Consider the following 18,742-nt stretch of genomic DNA (forward strand, 5'->3'; position numbering starts at 1 on the left):
ATAGTTTTCACATAGGTGTAAAATCTTGTAAAATGGTATCCATATTTAACATTAACATTGTCAGTTCTTAGCTCTGGCAACAGATAAAAAAAAGCGTAAAATAAACACTTCCTACTACTCCCACAATGGTCAATGGATGGTAGTGATTTTTTGAATCAACAGCAAAACAAACAAAAGAGCCTCCAAAGAAATTTAATGCAACAAATTAAACTGTAGCCGATGATATACCGTTGAAAATATTGACCATCTCTTTATAAAAGAATTAAAGATTCGAAACAGTTCCGTCCCTTGGTTCTTTCTTAATAAGATGATCAACGATTCAACATAACGAGCTCTTCCTTGCAAAAGCTTATGCCTTGCCATAAGGACCACACTATTGTGTGAACTAAAGTACATGTAAGAATATACAAGAAACAAACAAACAAAAACGATGATTGGAGGTTGATTGTGTTGAGCCCGACTGGGCATGGTATCTCTGCTCTGGTTATAACTTAAAGTATCAAAGGCGATCCTGAAATAAACAGAGAAAACTCAATCAGAATCTGCACTTTTTCTGTGCCAAGCACTTGGACTGCATGTAAATTTACAACTTCTCTTGAAGCATTGCTTAGTAGTAAATGGGGTTGTACAGCAACTAGCTAAGACTTCCGTGACACATGATTACATGAGGTTTTTTCCAGTAAAGCACCACAGGTTCAACATATAAGGCAGTTATTATGAACTTGTTACAAACAAAGCAGTAAAAGATAAGTGGGATGGAATAATGCACATGAATTAAACGAAAATCACCTGCAGCATCTGCATTAGTTTAGGATTTTGCTCTAGAATCTGGCAGAGTTTCTCCCGATCACTCAACAAAGACTGACAATGAAGATAAAAATAACTAATCAGAAGGAAAGTAGAATAAATTTCAAACACAACGTTAAAATACATTTATTAGGGTATTTACTGAAGCCTTTCAATAAGAAAATATAAGGTTTGACTGAAGAGCGCACCTGGATGGCTTCAGGAGATCCAAGGATCTCCTGTAAAGACATTGGAAGATCTTGTTGTTGCTGTTGCTGAGATGATTCACCTTGCTGATAAAGAGCTTGTGCTTGAGTGAGTTCAGCTTGTTGTTGCAATTGCGGTTGTGCAAGATGCTCTGGTGGTTGGGATTGATAGTAGACCTGCAGTGGCGAAATATGAGGCTGTTGCTGGTTTTGAAAAGGCTGAGCCTGGACTTGTATAGGATTCTGTAACATAGACATTCCTTGATCTGACTGCAAGTGTGAAACCTGAATAGGAGGTCTTAGATGCTGAGGAGGATGAGGGTGGGGATGAGGAGGTTGTGGTGGCTGCAGTGGTTGCAGCTGTAGCCTAGGTTGCATTGACTGCATGGAATTGGAGCTTGGTTGGTTCTGACCCTGATGCTGAGTCGGACCACTATAAACAGTTCCCGGTATGGTTGGCGACCTGCTGACTAGCAAAGGTGGGATAAGAGATGGAGGGTAAGAAGATAAGCCGCCGCCTGGTTGAGTGAAGGTACCTAATCTAGCATCGGTGGAGGGAGGTTGAGTCATACCAGCACTACTATGACCATAAACAGATGACTGATTTGTATAATTCTTCATAGATGTCTGTGCAAATGAAGCTGAGACTGGAGGAGGAGTGGGTGGAAGTGGAGGTTGTGGAGGTCTAGCAGATCCAGCAGCAGAGGAGTTGGTATCATCGTTCAGCCTATTTCCAGGAGAGGCAGAAACCCATGAGTACTTTGGATCCAGCATAGGATGCACTGCCGTTGCGGGACCGTGAGGATAGGAAGAGAGATAATCCATTTGAACCTGTGAATTATAATTGTTATCTTCTCTTCCATAGAAAGAACGTACAGTACTAGTGCCATTAACATCAAATGCTTGCAACGGATAGCCGGTAGGAAGTGGTGGTTGCGCATCTCGCATTGGGTGGCCATAGGGAGATGAATGACTTGGAACAGTTTCCGCTTTCTGGGATATCACAGATGAAACAGACTGAGGAGGAGGCATTGGTGGTAACGGTGGTTGATTGAGCAAAGGCTTCCTCTCATAACGTCCTTTAGATCCAGAGGCCAAATGAGCATTAGATGCTTGCTGTGAGTTGTCTCTTTGATAGATACTAGAAGGCACCCTAGAATCACCCACTACATGTAGAGGGGATGACGAACTCTTATTATAAAATGGTATTGGAAACCCAGGTGGGTTTGTAGCAGCTTCAAACGCACAGAAGGTCGTGAGTGGAGTGACATTCTTTGAGTCATCAGATTGCTCACCGAAATACGGCTTCTCTGGGTACTTCTTCTCAGAAGTAACACTTGCTTCACGTGATAATGGCTTCTCGGGTCTAGATAACGATCTTTTCGAAGAGAACTCACTTGCGTTATTCTCATCTACATTAGAAGCTGATGGTGTTCCCAAGTTAGATACATGTGTACTCACATTAATGTCACTTTCAGTTTCTTCAACAATTGAATGCGGAGAACCTCCCTCGATCATGACAGGAGCTGCATGCAAATTTTCATCAGGCTGAGGAAATGGTAATTTATCGTCAGATTCCGACTCCTCTTCATCAAAAACGATATTGATTCCATTAAGATCATCATCAAGATCTGCTTTCAAATGCTGTGGCCTATCAAGCTTCTCTGGGCCACTCTCGCTCTCAGGCGGGGTGTTTCTTACAAGTGGTGCCGTCTCCCCAGCTGCCATAGCCACAGGGGGTTGCCGCTCCCTTTGTCTGGCCATGAATTCATCCACATGGATTGATGGAGCCCTACCGCCAGTAGTTCCTCCACGCTGGACAGAACTTACAACGTTCGAGCCAGTGCTAACACCATCCACATTTCTTTCTCTTGCAACATAGTCATCCACATGCATAGAAGGAGGTCTGCTGGTATTCGGCTTGCGTTGTCGAAAAGCATCCCTACGTGTAGGACCAGAAGAAGCGGCGGGGAGACCTAATCCTCTTGTAAGGTCGACTCCTGGGTTATCTCCTCTAGAACGCCTATTCGGCACCTCCATTGAAGTCATTTTCCTTTTCTGGGGAAGGGCTGATGTCCCTAGTCTGTCAGAAGAATCTGGACATTCCCACATAAACTTGTCAACAAGTCCCCCAAGAGAGGAGTAATCATCAGCCTTTTCAGCATAACCATCCAGCTTTCTTGCCCATGAAAGTGATTCCCTAGAGTCATCATTAATGATGGCCCGCATGGTGAGAGATGGAAACAAGTAATGAGGTAGAACAAACTTTGAAGCATCAAGAACATCATTTGACTTGAAAGGGAACCCTTCATTAAAAGTAGGATCATCCACTTTGATTGAACCGGTGGGCTTCTCCAGCAACATTAACAGTGACTTGGTTGTTTCCTTTACCTGCAAATTGCATACATACATAGCAATTATGGTTGGATTTTCAGAGTATCCAAAGAAAGAATTTGATAACGAAAATGGTACCAGTGCCATACCTGAGATAAAATAGTTTTCATATTTGAGGTGGCAAAAGATTCAGCTTCATTAACTTTCGAATCTAATAAAGCTACTAATTCAAAGGCATCCTCCACTTTATCTTCGGGAAGATGTCCCACGCCATCAGAATCAAGAGGAAGCCCAAAAAGGGATTTTAATACAGAAATCCTCTCCAAGTTCAAGCTGATAAAAATGGAGAAGAGAGGAGGGATTAGATCATTCCATGATTGGAAGTGACAATCAATCAATTCGTAGTAATTCTACCCAACGTCTGATGCACAAATGAGTAAAGACAATTATCACAACTTGATATAAAGTCGGCATAAACACCTAGGTGTGGAGACAAGTTAACAAGAAGTAAGCCACCTACGACCTCGACTAAACTTCAGATAGGTTGAGAGCATGTATTTCTTTTTTAAGCATGATATTAGGTTTAAGGCCTGTCAAGTTACAGATCGTTTTAATCGCACACACTTTTCATTTATTTTGGGTTAAGGACCACCATACAGTCTTCCTTGGCCAAATTTACTGCAAGTTCTAAATTTCATTTTCTTTTCGACTATTTCCTCTTCTTGATGAAAAACCAACACCAAGGAAACCTAACAGCATCACCTCCTCTTCCCTATCTCTCTACAGTTTCCTCCCTTTTAGGCATAGTGCAATGGAATTTGACAACAGTTATACATTACCCACACAAACTAAGCAAACTGAAAATAGTATAATGTTTGCATATAACAATTAGGTATTAATAGATATTTTAAAAATTATTACACATACAGTGCAACCAGATTTAGTTGCAACATCCTAGTGTTCCGTTAAGAGGCCAACTTCAAGAAGAGAAGCTGTGGTCATTAAGCTTTAAAATGGGTGCTATGCTTTTAGGGACTTAGGTCATTTAGGGTCTCTCCTGCCTCTACAAACAACCAGAACTTAGATGCTGCTTTGCCTTCACATGTGAGTGGGTGTTCTTTTTTTGGATAGATACATCTGAATGGTAACAGTAGCAGCAACAGGCAAGTACATCGTCAGCACATGGCCCATATCAGCACATTAAGTTGTAAACATAAAAATGCACAAACACTATTAATGCATCCTAAAAGTACAAGGAAAGAGGAAGGTCTAGCTAATAAGGATCGTTACGACAGCTTTACATGGTTTCTACTTCCTCCGTCCCAGATATATATAGGTAAAGTCTCTTAGATAAAGAAATTAATTTGTTTTCATAATATCCGTACTTTTTCCTGCTTTACCATTTTTTTCATATTCCCAATACTAGAAACATTAACTTAATTGTGATGATACACATGCTCTTTAAATAAGGATGTGGAAAAACCCATATTGGGATTAGATTTACTATCTAGTGGGACAAGAGAATTCCGCTTTCATATGTGGGACGAAGGCAGTAACTGATTAGTTTCCTATGATCATACACTCGATCAAGCAGGTACTTCTGAGGCTTTCAAGAGACAAACAAGTGCTTCAAGAAGATAGCTTACCTTTTACCTTCCATGCAGAAGGAAAGTGCACCTAGAGACAGTGCGCTTAGAGCCTCAGTCGCATAAGCAGACAAACTATCCTCGCCATCTATAGATCTCAATAAATTTCTGCAGCAATATAGCAGAGGTGGGTGTCTCTTCCAATCAAAGCCGTACAGGCTGCTGCCATTTTCATCCGGTTCATGCCCTCTCTCAGGCTCATCTTGCTCAAAACTAGAATGATCAGCAACGGATGCAAAAGCATTTTTACCCTCAACACAAGCAGCTAACCCTTTAAAGACGACTAGACACCCAAGCAATTCCTTTCCAACTGGAAGGACCTAGAGACGGAAGGAAGTACAATCACCATTAAGAAAGAAAAGAATACATACAAGGGAGGTGGCACAAGAAAAAACATTCATAACAAAAACCTAACATTCAATAACGCCTCAGAACAATGGGAAATAACCAAGATTGTCAACTTGTATTGATATGACTAGTTAGTATCAAAATGCACATCCTTATAATCAGCATGTGATCAAGGTATTACCTGGCATAACTTGAGTACATCATTCAATATTAACGAGCAATCTTCAGTACTCAATTTTTCAAATCTGCAAGTATAAAAGCTGATCAATGTTCAACAAAAATGCTACCTAAAAGAACAGGGACTCAAACAACTATCACAATTTACTAACTTGTCATATTTGGCAGAGTGTTGCATAGAAACTTGAGAAGCAAAAATCAGTGTGAACGCCTTGAATACAGGAAGGCACCAACCGAGAAGAGTAAAACCAAGCTCAGCAGAAATTCTGGTGTCCTTGAACATCTTCCCTTCACAAATAGATGCATTGACACACCTCTTAAGTGCTTTCAATAGTAAGCCAACGAGACCCTCTTTTAGTAATAACGCCTGGGGAAGAAGGAACTGATAGTGAGGAAATAAAACTATATATTGATGTCATAAATGTAATGGATTAAGATAAACAACAACCTTAGTACGTGGATGCTCCAGTAGGCTAGCAATAAAATCAAGAAGTCTATACACCTGGAAGATGTAAAATAGTCGAATAGTAAATATTAAGTATCCAAGACTGCATAAAGAAACAACACAGAAGTATAAAAAACATCTTGTACACAAATGGTCAGTATCAAGCATCCGAGACTATATAAAGATAAGAAATCAAAAACAGCTTCAAAGTATTACCTTGAAAACATCTGTGTCAGAGAGAGGAGTAGATTCAGATACATGATCTTCTATCCATAAAATGATTGGTCGAAGCAGAAAAACAGCACTTTCAGCCTTTTGGCATGCAATTCGAACTATGAAAACACGCAGCATGTCTTGTATGACAACCAATGCCTGTTGAAAGAGAAGGATATTATACATGTGATGGACATAAAAATAAGCATAAGATAAAATCTGATGATTTGACCTCCAAGGCAGAGAAGAGAAACAACAGTATAGGAAGCTTACGGTAGAAGCAAAATGTAAAATAATCTGTGCGATTTTTTCCAGCAGTGGAGTCAAACGACCGAGCAGCGTTGCAACATGTCCAGGCTGTAAGTACCAGTCAACTTGCTTCTCCTTTTGACGGCCTAATATTGTTCCAATAGACAAAGTTCTAAGTGCACTCAGTGAGGGCATCCCATCCCTCCACAGCCAGATACCTTCCTCGGGGAATAGATCACCCTTTTAAAAGAGCAAAAAAGAGCAGAAGCAGAACTTAAATTGGAGACGTGAGATCTTAATATGTTATGCTAAAAGCTCGGAAACATGTGGTTCCTGACTACAGAAATCTGGTGCAGAAAACATACCAATAGACATAGTAAACTGCAGGCTTCCTTTGGACCCAAGGCTAGAAGTGAAGCTGCTTGAACACTGTCAAGTAAGCAATGAAATAGACCAGGAGTCCAACCAAATACTGGCCAACATGCTAGGGCCGAGACAAGAAGATGGGAAACCACCCCTAGACCAAGAGCTGAACCAGGATACGGGGAGGAAAGATCTGCCGCGCATGCAGCTAATTTTGGACTGCGCCAAAAAATTTCAAACAATTAAATTAAAAAAATCGCACACGGAAAAATAAGATATTACCAGTGCAAGTGCTAATAAGAGCTAACTCCCAATCACCTGACTTCCCTATGCAAACGCAAAAGCGCATTCATTAGCTTTGTATTCCGGTGCTGCTCTTTAACATCCTACAGAAGAGGATTGAATAACATACGAACTCAGTAACACAAAAACTGTAGCAACCAAATCATATTGATCACACATTCAAAATTTTCAGGTAATTGACTTAGTTCGAGTCATTTGATACTGTCCTTAATAAAACCGTGAAACGCAATACACAAGAAAAATCCAGTTGCAAATAAAAGGTTATGCATGGAAAAAAACATCCGAATAAGAGACTAACAGCCACAAATCTCAACAGTACATACCTGCAATCTTTGCAATAGCGTAATAAGCAACACAAGACAGGGAATCATAAGATCAATTAAACTCTGTTCGCGACTACGTTCTGAAAGCAAATCTGAGGTAGAGTTGCACTCGCCACCTTCATCGACAAGGTAATCTGTTCAAGAAACGAATTTTAACACAAAACATGCAACATAATAGAAAAACAAGTGAACATGATGTAACATAGCATGTTAAGAGCAAAATGGAACGTGAGACAAATTGTGACATCATCGCATTAAGGCATCACATCCAAACAAAATGATAATGATATCCCAAAGAAAAAATATCAAACATTAAATCTAGATAATCAGTACATTTTCCACAAAACAAAGTCAATCAGCACGCTGCACATTTACCACGATTGAAGTTTAAATTATACCCCACAATAAGCGTCTTACCATATGTGTTAGAGGATCTCTCAAGCATGGATTTGCAGTTGATTAGAACAACATATATAAGTTTCACTGCACCCTCTTCATAAAGAGCAGCTGCAACAGCCTACACCAGAAAGAAGAAAAAAAACATAAAAAAACTTAACGATGTCAATTCATCAAAGCATATGCTGAAATAAGGTTATAATAAATACGAACCGGGTTTTCTGAAATGAAGGACAAAATCCTGAAGGTTGTTGTCAGCTGAGCTACAGAAGAATCGCGAAGAGCAACCCCATCAAATAACTTGTCTGAAACGAGTTTCCCGAGGAGATTTTCAATGACTTGAATGTCAGAACCGTTGTCGGACTCTCCAACAACATTTTCAACATCCATGGAATCAGATACTAAAACACTTGCTGAAGTAAGCTGAGCATCTCCCCCAGAAGCTAAAACAGCGGCATACCGTAGAAGTCCAATAGCTCCATTTCTGTGATAAACTACACCCGCATCGATCCATTCCAACAACCTCGTAGGAGCATCCTTCCTATTAGATCCGGGGGAAGATGAATGCAAGGCCTTGTGAAGCTCCACAGCATGTTTAATCCAACAGCGCATAGAAGATGCGGTTGAATCGGTAACAATCACTTCGAAAATCTCCGCAGCCGAGTGAAAAATCGCAAGATTTATAGGTGAAGTTTCTGGGGATGGTTGCAGTGTAATGAGTGGAGTACAGAACAATTAGCAAAATAGCTGCACAAAAAAATCAGGGAAAAGTGTAACTGCAGAGGAATTACTTACCACTATTTAACATTGCTGCCTCCACTTCATTAACCGAACGTAATGCTTCCATCAAAACCAAAATTGCCTAACAACAGTAAATTATTAGCGGATAAGACAACCATAATAGTTTTATACTTAATATAGTGGCATAAGGGGTGAGTTTGGAATGTGGTCGTTAAAACCTTAAAGATCCAACCACCACGGTAATGATTAAACGTGTGCTTGGAACCCTCTGACACGGTAAGAAAATCACCAAGGACATGATGCCCCACACCTCTATTTCAGAATCACATCCTTTTTAGGTGCCACATATAGAGAACTAGAAACAAATAAGCCAAAAATTTACCTAACTTTAACTGTTCTATAATTTTGAACCTACAAAGTTGTTACACATGATCCAGCACCACACAACACTGTTGTAAATTCATGAATTTAAACAGCAGAACCAAAAATAAACCCTAATTTTATGTTAAATAATTCCAACACAAACGGGAACAAAAAAGCAACTTCCCTATGACAGAAACAAGTTAATCGACAGCAAACTGTACCTCTGGAAAATGACCTACTGCCAATAGTGCATGTCGTCCAGAATCAGACCTGCAATTATGTCATTATACTTCATTTAATTTGATGCACTCAGTATTTGACTACGTATAAACAAAGAAACTGAATATAATTCCTACCTAGAAAGACCGCATAACTCCCACAGTACCCATAAAAGTTCCTCAGAGTGAGGAACTGATGCTAATAAACGATCAATAGCATTCACCTGCACCAAAATAAATATTCAGCACTTACCTAAATCAGCCGCAAAGAAGAACTGGCAAAATCATGCGCCAAAGTAATAAAACTCACCACCCTAAGATGCAGCTCCGCAATGATACCAACTTCCTGAGGGCGACAAAAGAAACCCTTAGATAACAGAACTGATGCATATCGAAGAGGCACACAATCTTCCGTGTTTGTTTCTTTAAGACCCTCAAGAGAAAGGATTAATGTGGCAGTGACTTCAGGCTGACTTAGAAGGAACACTAAACCTGGCAAACAAGAATAAACTGGGAACATGAACATCTGACTGATATAGAAAAATGTAAAATTTGCAGCACTTCGTTTTCAACCTAACCTGAGCGACAGTAAAGAAGCGAAAGAAGTATGGCCTCTATCAAGGAGACAATGTCCATGAATATGTCCATTGCATGCCCTTTTTCAGAACGCAACATAGTAGATGACAACAGCGCAGCTGATAAAGGAAGAAATCCCCTTTCCTGTTTCCAAAGAGATATCAAAATGAAACACCGGTGAATTTGTTAATAAATAATAGTATTACAGATTTAATAATCAGTTGACGATTATACCTTTAGAAGTGTCAGTAAATGTTGGTCAATATCCCAATTTGGAAAAGAACAATTAGAGGATGCAATCAAGTCAATTGTTGCTTTGTACGATAAAATTCCCTCAGTCTGACCGAGAATCGATGATCTACTAGCAAGAGCTGTGGGTGAAGGATCCTCAATTGGCCCCCGTGAATTTAGTAACTTCTGTCAAAGGTAGCAATGAATAAGGAAATAAAACTTGGAAAGAATGCACCAGTGAAGAGGTACTACAAAGTCGTATATGAGAGAGAGAGAGAGACAGAAGAGATACTACAAACTTGGAAAGCATGTACCAGACGGAAGAAATACTACAAAGTCTTATATTAGAGAAGGAGAGCTTTCTACTAACCAATAGTTTCTTGAGCTGCAGTTTAGCACTGCTGAGCATATTCAGACTGATACATTTGGCCACCTCAACAGCAGACACATTTCCCAATAAAGATAGTACTGCAGACTGCCAAAACAGGAACTACATGTTAACCTGCCAAAGAAGCTAATGCTATGGACAGCATCCTCTACGAAAGACTGCAGCATCATACCTCATACTTCGATGCAACTTCATAGGATCGTAACCGATGGAGGATATACGTTGCGAGAGATGCAACATCGTGCTGCTGTTTTTCCAGTAACAACTTCACTATATGACTATAGCCTTCACTATAACCTGATGGGACATTCTCATCTTCACGAGGCCACCAACCCAAAAATCCTTCACACCCGATAGAATATCGAGTTGCCCGTTCAACAACTGAGAGCAGCATTAAGGTAATAGCCGTAGATTTCTTTGTTGCAGTACAGAAAACCCCCGCTAGCTGCTCCATTCCACCACTATTGACAAACTGAAAGCAACTCTCTTTTCCAGAGCATAACAACAGCTCCAAACTCAAACCTACAATCATATTTTTATTCTGGAAAATAAAATGAAAGGGTCAGAAATAGAACGTAAACAAATGGTATATTTTTCTTCCTTTTATTGAGGAAATGAAATAAAGCAAAATGGTACTACCAGCCACACCGGATTCACGAATCAGAAAAGTTGTCACCTGAGAAAGCGATGTGTGATCAGTCTGAAATTGCCCCTTAGAGAAAAAATAACGGCCGAGTACATCCAGTAACAGTTCAAAAGCTGGTACTGCCATTTCAGCATCAGATTCAATCATGTCACAATCTCCGGATAATTTGTTTGATACATGCCCAGATTTTTGAAGAATCGTTTTATAAAGTTCAGAAAGTTCATTTCTAGCTTGACTAAGATTAGAATTAGGTTCCTTTAAGCAATTTAAAGAGTTAATTTGTCCATTCTGGTTACAAGATAATTCCGTAAACTGCAAACTACCAGTAATATACGTAGACACCACAGATGCAACAGAAGAAACAACATTATGCACGTCATTCCCAAGACTTGATGCATCAAAGACCTTATAAATCAAGTGTATGAATTCTTTTAGTTCCAAAGTAAAATCTGGTTCAGGAACTGGTAAACATAGTGACTTTAAGGAGCATATTGACTCCTCTAAAGACAACTTAGTTGAACGCAATGCAGGAGGAAGGTCTTCAAGCTTTCCTTCTGATGATGAACAAACCAGGTTTGCCAAGGAGCTATCCAAATCAAAATCAATGTTAAACTGTCCTAGATCTTCTGCAGTATTTCCATAGACAACTAATGTCAAGCTGCGATAGGTTCCTCTTACGACCAAATGACTAGTTACTACAGCCTGCATGATTATAACAAACGGTTGAGAGCGGTAATGTACTAAGAAAAATTAAGAAGGCAAAAAAAAAAAAAAAACAAGAAACAAGAACTAACTAAATACCTCAACTTCAAGCACATTTGAGGATGAATGCGAATACAGGAACGGCTGGCACAGACGCCTGAACCTTGGTTCCCCTTCACATTGCACGAAAACCTCCAAAGCAAATGAAGGAGGTGAAGTAGCCCTGTTAAAATAACCAAACAAACTTACTTCACTATGCTAAATCACTCTAAATTTATTACACAATCTTTTCGGAATTGAAGGACGGCTGATATTAGTTATTACTAACATAGCCCACAAAATACATATTCTTGAATGTTGAGCAAGTTTCACTAAAAAAACAAAGAAAAATCTATAATTATCAGTGAAAACAAGACTTCCAGTGTATACAACAAGTGACCTAATTAGCGTACGTTTCCCACTAGAGAACAAATTTAAGGCCAAAATATACCAAAAGCAAGTATTACATACCCAACAAGTGTTATTACTGGTGAAGCTGATGATGCATTCTGTTCCAGAAACTCACACGCATTAATGACAATCGGTTCTGCAAATATTACCTGCAAAAAGAAAAAATCCACATAACAAGTTATATTCCCTCAAAAACTCATACGCATTAATTTTCCAATAGGGTCTATGTTCCATCAGAAGAAAGTTGAAAACCAATCAATAATTACAACAACCAAATTCCCCGTCTAATTCCACACAACGTCGTCACACACATATAAACCTCCCAAAAAACCCTAGAATACACTAAATTAATAGTTAGGAGTTATTTTTGCCAAGGTTTCTTACTATACTACGAACACACATATAAAACTGGATCTAAATGGCACCAAATTAATCTTCAATTTTATTCAGAATTAAGTACCGCAATCTTCAAAACAAAAATCAACAATGCGAACAGAAATAAAAGGTTTAAGCCCTAGAGACGAGAAACATTGAAGGGAGTAATTAACACGGAGAAAAAGATAAGTTGTGAGGTTACCTCGTCAACATACTCGTCAAGTTGAGGATGAACGAAGTTCTGAGCAAATAATACAGATGGCTCTGGACGACCCATGTTTTTCTTGCTACAAGTTCATGGGCGTGGGGGATATACAGAGTGATAGAGAGAAGAAGATGACAATAAGATGCCTTCTTCTACTGCAATTTCTTCTTATATTCAAGTGTCTTCGACAAACTAGGGCTTTGGATGGAGTCTTCCCTGTCGCTGCAGCATTCCTTGTGTAATTTGCGCGCCCAAATACCCGGAAGAAATCGAGGTTACAGGATATTGACCTAGCAGAATAGACGGTTCTTTTTTGAACTTCTTGTCTTGGTATTGGTTCCTCAGGTTTACATGATCCTTCCGGGCATGGGTTTTTAAAAGAACCCTCTTATTGGGATGTAGGAGACAGAGATTTTGGGGAATTAAAATACTAAGTGGAACCCAAATGTTACAGGGGGAGATCAGATTTATCAAAAGTTCAAAAATACCCTTACTAATTTTAACTTATTTCCGTTCTCCCCTCTCATTAATTACCTAATCTAATCGACAAAAAAGAAAAAAAAAAAACCCGGAAAAATCATTAAAAGAAAAAAACGGTCGCCCCCCATTCTTCTTCTTGCCCTTCTTCTTCTCATATTCTTTCCCTATTATATTTTCTTTCTTCTTCTTTTCTTCTTCCATTCTTCGTTGTTCAACGATTAATCGTCGATTCTAAAAAAATTCTTCGTCGATTAAACTCATTCTATAAAACCATGAAACCTAATGAAAATTTAGGTCAAGCTTCATCGAATCAACCTCCTTCTGAAGCAGAGAAACCAACTTCATCAAATGAAGATGAAACTAAAGATCAAGAAGAAGTGAATGAAGGAGATGCACCAACCGCCGCGAGTCCTGATATGACAACAATAAGATATGAATTTCAAAACCCACTCTTTATCTAAGCGTTTTGTTGATTATTCTGTTGGTTTTGAAAATTTTAGGTCTGAAAAAACAGTTTTTGAAACTGCTTACGGTTGGGATTGTTTGTTTTCCCCGCCGTTTATATGTTACACGGTTGGGATATGGTAGAACTCCCAGCCGTTTGTAGGATTTACGGTTGGGATATCTCAGAACTCCCAGCCGTAATATAGTCGATGCGTACGAGATGGAGAAATCCTATCCGCAACAAGTTGTATACGGCTAGGTTATTCCTAGCCGTATATTCTCATGTGTTCGAATTTTTTTCAGCGGTAATATTTACGTCTCGGTCTTTCTGTCCGTAACCTTGTTTCGGATGGATCGCTTATTTAGTTTCCCAGCCGTTTACTGCTTGGAGTTTCCTAGCCGTTTTTATTACGGCTAGATCGGTTACTAATCTTCTCATCCGTTATGTTTTTTGCGTTTTGGTCTATCCAATTTTCCTAGCCGTTTTGCTTGTCAAGGTTCGGTTGTGTTAAAATTTCCCAGCCATTTTTGCTTATCTACTATTGGTTTTTGGCCTTGTTTGTCTTTGAACAGAGGAAAAGAAAAGAAGAAGAAAAGATCACAAGAAGTAACACCTCGTAATGACCCGAATCCGCAACCTCGTCACACAAAACCATTGGGTGCAAACGTAAGGACTGCAAGTGGAGTTGTGACTTTTGGAGAAAATGAAGGTGGAGGAGATGGAGTTGGAATTACTGAATGAACTGAAGCTGGAGGAACTGAAGTTGGATTTGTTGGAGAAACTGAAGTTGTTGTTACTAGAGGAACTGAGTTGGCACTTCTAGTGGTGGTGGAAATGAAGGTGTACTTGTTACCGGAGGAACTGAAGTTGGCACTTCTAGTGGTGCTGCTATTGATAAAGGTAAATCCGTAGTTAAGGAGGACAAGAATGAGGAAAATAAGAAGTATCCACCAAAAGAAACGCCAAGACAAGTAATTGACGCTATGGTGCCTTTACCTCCCAAGAGGAATGGGAGACCTTGGGGTGAGGCAAGAGATCGTTCCGTCTTGATTGGCCACGCGTCTTCATGGGCTGCTAGGGTTTGTGGCACAAAGGTAATAAATCAAATTACATATATGTTATATTCATTTTGTTATGGATTATTAATTTTACAACCAATTTTTTTTTTTGTAGTTCCCGGATAAAAGCGGTCCCTAAACTAAAGCACCAACAAGCAAGGTTTTGGCCGTTGGACAAGGAGCATCCAGATGTGATAGCTTTAGTAAAATCTTCGGGGTTATGGTCTGGAATAGAGGCTTTGCATAAAACATATGATGTTGTGACAGTTTGTGGTTTTAGAGAAAGATTTTGGACATAAACAAGGACTTTTCACCTCCCATTCGGCGAGATGACTATCACTCCGGATGACGTAAAGCAAATCACTGGTTTATCTTTGGAAGAAAAGGCTGTGTTTGAGAGTTTCAACAATTCTATGATGATCTTTGTGCCTTGGCGAAGAACTGTCTTGGGTGGGGTAAAGATGAAGCAGAATAAGAGTTTGAGATAGGGTATGGAACACCGCCTAGAGCTAAAAGGAAATTGAGTGCACCGGGCGAAATAAGTGAAGCAATTAATAATTCAATGAAGATTAATTTGGTTACGTCTTAAGGAAAAGTTTGGGGATTCTGATACCAAGACTAGGAGTGGATTGGTGGTGATGGATGCATAAAGAGCTAGACATACGGCTATAGCTTACTTGTTGCGTTCTCTTGGGAACGTCTTTTCCCCGATTTCTCAGGAAATAAGGTAAATGATTGTTATTTGCAGTGGTTGAAGACTCTCAGTCTTGATCCCCAAACAAACGAGGTACCTATGTACTCATGGGCCACCGCCCTCCTTGTTGATGTGTTGGACTGTCTTTGCAAAGCTTCTAGATGGAACAAAACACAAATTACGGGATGTGTTGCTCTTATCTGGGTATCATTTTGTTTTAATATAACAAATGTTTATTTATTTCTTTTATATATTGACGTACTCATGTCTTATTAAGAATAAAAAAAAATTCGACGTAGTCATGGGCTTACGACCATTTTAAAAGCTTGAGGCATACTCGTACTCGGGATACAAAATGGCCTCTAGAAAAACCCGCAGGAGGAAGATACCCTTTTGGAGGGACCCAACACAAGGCTAAAGAGACGGAAATGAAGGAGATGAGGAAAAAGTTGGATGCTTTGACAATCGAAGATGTGGCTTTTGATCCATATTTGAAGCTTGATGAGGATGGAGAAGATGAAGTTGGTGATAGAGTATTTTCCGATGTGGCGACCTATACGGGACCTTTGTTTCATGCAACTGGGTTCGTCATCTTAGATCCTCGTAGAACGCTCCGCCAAATCAGTATTGTCCAGAAAATTGTACCTGAAGAAACTCCTTTTAAACTGAGCATAACCACCTCCCAATTTAAGGACAAAGATGTCAAATTGTACTATGAAAATGCACCGTCGGCCGAGCATTGGAATACTCATTCCTAAGAAGTAAACCAAATGAGTACAAGACTCCTTGAAGCTTCTCATGGGACTTCAGAAGCGGATGCGAATTACATGGAATGGTATCGAGAGTGGGCTCATCCTTATGTGGAAAATTTGGATCCGGAGGCGTAGAGACATTTCAAGAATGCAGAGAAAAAGATTTCAAAATCAAAAGCATCAATGAATGAAGAAGATGATTGGGAGAAGATGGTGGTACGCACACTACTAATTATGTTTGTTTATGTTGTTGTTTTTTAATTATCTATGAATAATTAGAGTATGCGTGTTTGATATGAAAAAATAGGTCAAACGAGTTAATTGGGTGGCCAACGACATCACCCGTATGATTAATTTGGGTGAGGAGTTAACGGTAGCTGAACTAAGATTAATGCGTAATCGAGTTAGAGGCATAATTATCCCTGAGAAAGGAGGTTTATATCCTGATGAAGCGGAACGACCAAGGAGAACTAAAAGCGCTAGGTCTCCTTCTTCCAGCGAAGACTCGTACACTCCCCCTGTGAGTGTTACGGTCAGGAAATACCCAGCCGTGTATTGCACTGGAGACACAAAAATTAAATGAGTCTTGGTTACGGCTACATTTCCGCGCCGTGTATCTTTTCGGCGGTTAGAACTCCTATCCGCAATTCTGACATAAATTCGATATTTGAAGTTCCTGGCTGTAAATACCTTTACAGTGGGGATTTCCTAGCTGTATGTTACTCTGATAACCCAAAAAAAAAATGACTCCTTGTTGCGGCTATATATCCAGGCCGTAATTCTGACAAAAATTAACAACTATTATTTACGACCCGAAATACCTAGCCGTAAATCTGACACACCATAAATCCTGCAGGTTTATACAGAATTACGACTGGGTCTACCTTGCGTTTTCCTGGCCGTAAATTCCTATAATTTTGAATACCACATCATACCGGCTAGTTTTTTGAATTTTGGAAAATAGATCCATTTGAAGACTGATCTATAGAAGGTTCTAGTTGTTCAACCACTTATTTAGACATGAAATAACTCTACCTCTATATAACCACCCATTCCAAATCAAAATCACACCTTCTACACTAATAACCTCTACTAAAACTCCTACGAACTCAATGCAATGTACTCAAAGAATAAACCCGACTTTACTTTGGATGAAAACTTATTTCTTTGCCAAAATTTTGTGATATGCTATCCAAAGAAGGAAGAAGAACGAAAGAATGGTGGTGTACCAAGTCAATCTTATTGGAAAAAGATTTTTGAAAATTTTTGTAGTCAAACAGGCAACACTAACAACTGCGATGGGATTGAATTGTATCTTCGATTCTCAAACATACACAAAAAAGTGGAAGAGTATATGGCTTTACTTCGTATGTGCAAGCAACTTCGACTTAGAGGTGAGACAGATGAAGAATTCGTAGCTCAAGCTAACAAGGAATGGAGAAAATGGAAAGGTTATAATTTCAACTTTGAAGCTCAAATGACCATCATCAAAGATTTCTTGATACATCGGAAGGGATGTTATTAAAACCAACTTTGTAATGGCGATATATTAAGCATGTAATGAGTTTTATTGTGGTCTAGTTAATGAAAGTATTGGTAATTTTCAATCGTATTAAGAATTCATGCTGAATCAAAAAATTTCTCAACTTTCAGATCTAATTACGGACGGGAAATTTATGTAAACCCAGCCGTAATGCAGACTCAGGTTATATTGAGAAGAATAACGGCCAGAAGTTCATAATATCTAATTCGTTTTATGTGTTCACTGCTGGGAGTTCCTAATATCCCAACCGTTTTATTTAATTTCGTCGGGGTCGACACATTTACCCAGCCGTAACAGCAGAAAATTCCAGATTTTTTTACAAATTTTTGACATATTTGAATTGATAAAATTGATGTTGGGAGATGATTATAAGGTTATCTTGAGTTTTGTGATGAAGGGTTTCATCATTTTTCTTCAAAAATTTTCAAAAAAAAATCACCAAAATCACCATTTTTCCTTCTTCAAAACTCAATAAAATCAAGTTTTGATTTGCAAAAGATTAATGTTTTGATTAGTCTAATTGATTCACTAAGACTGATTAGTTATCTTAATCAATTTAATTAGCACTAATCAAATTAAGGGTAGATAAGACATTACAAAAAAGGATAGATAAGGGGTCCTATGGGTTGTTATTTCATGACCCCATTAAGCCCCCAAAAACCCATCCTTTTTAAGCCCTAATAATAAGGCTTTTTTAAAAGCGTACGCTTGATGCTTCGCTTCACGCTTTGTTTCAATTTTTTTCAGACACGCTATGAAGCGTACCTATGAAACGTACTCATTGTAAAGCGTGTAGTAGATGATTTTGACCAAAATGAGAAACGCAAAATGGTCAAACTTCAAGAAATAGTGTTCTAAAAATTAAAAAAGGATGGTGGAATTCAAACCTACCATCTCATGTGTCGTATGTGAATGCTCAACCAATGTTCTACATGGTTATTTAGAATAATATTTGGCTATACTTTATATTTAATAATATTTTCATACTTATTTATAATATAATAGTATATCAAATAATTTGTTATTTTATAAAAAAATAAAATAGCCGCTAAAGCTGTAATTAAACAAAGGAAATTACACCGAGTT

The 18,742-nt window shown here is 38.9% G+C and overlaps 1 protein-coding gene across 2 annotated transcripts; it reads right to left on the reverse strand.

Moving 5' to 3' along the window:
• Positions 1-225: 225 nt before the first annotated feature.
• Positions 226-13,035, reverse strand: LOC113322590. 2 transcript variants are annotated; one of them, XM_026570715.1, is made up of 27 exons: positions 12,682-13,035; positions 12,165-12,253; positions 11,754-11,877; positions 10,983-11,654; positions 10,479-10,847; positions 10,289-10,393; positions 9,922-10,104; positions 9,690-9,831; positions 9,422-9,603; positions 9,250-9,335; positions 9,115-9,163; positions 8,585-8,651; positions 8,003-8,484; positions 7,811-7,910; positions 7,394-7,509; positions 7,086-7,153; positions 6,770-6,986; positions 6,429-6,644; positions 6,159-6,314; positions 5,946-5,999; positions 5,650-5,864; positions 5,502-5,565; positions 4,973-5,292; positions 3,476-3,659; positions 996-3,383; positions 790-861; positions 226-511 (listed from the first exon to the last, which is right to left on the reverse strand). In XM_026570715.1, exons 1-27 carry the CDS (start codon positions 12,754-12,756, stop codon positions 500-502), a joined length of 6,807 nt encoding a protein of 2,268 aa, XP_026426500.1. In that variant the 5' UTR covers positions 12,757-13,035; the 3' UTR covers positions 226-499. The 2 variants fall into 2 exon arrangements, with proteins under 2 accessions (XP_026426500.1, XP_026426499.1); XM_026570714.1 differs by having other exon boundaries at positions 7,394-7,527.
• Positions 13,036-18,742: the final 5,707 nt, after the last annotated feature.

This window comes from Papaver somniferum, chromosome 11 (assembly GCF_003573695.1).
Source record: "Papaver somniferum cultivar HN1 chromosome 11, ASM357369v1, whole genome shotgun sequence".
NCBI classification, from domain to species: Eukaryota; Viridiplantae; Streptophyta; class Magnoliopsida; order Ranunculales; family Papaveraceae; genus Papaver; species Papaver somniferum.

Excerpts from the sequence above, each read along its gene's own strand:
- LOC113322590 (XM_026570714.1), bottom strand. The coding sequence starts at position 12,756 with ATGGGTCGTCCAGAGCCATCTGTATTATTTGCTCAGAACTTCGTTCAT. Across the intron at positions 9,832-9,921 it reads ATTTACTGACACTTCTAAAG|GAAAGGGGATTTCTTCCTTT; the intron begins GTATAATCGTCA and ends CTTTGGAAACAG. Across the intron at positions 5,865-5,945 it reads TGGAGCATCCACGTACTAAG|GCGTTATTACTAAAAGAGGG; the intron begins GTTGTTGTTTAT and ends CTTCTTCCCCAG.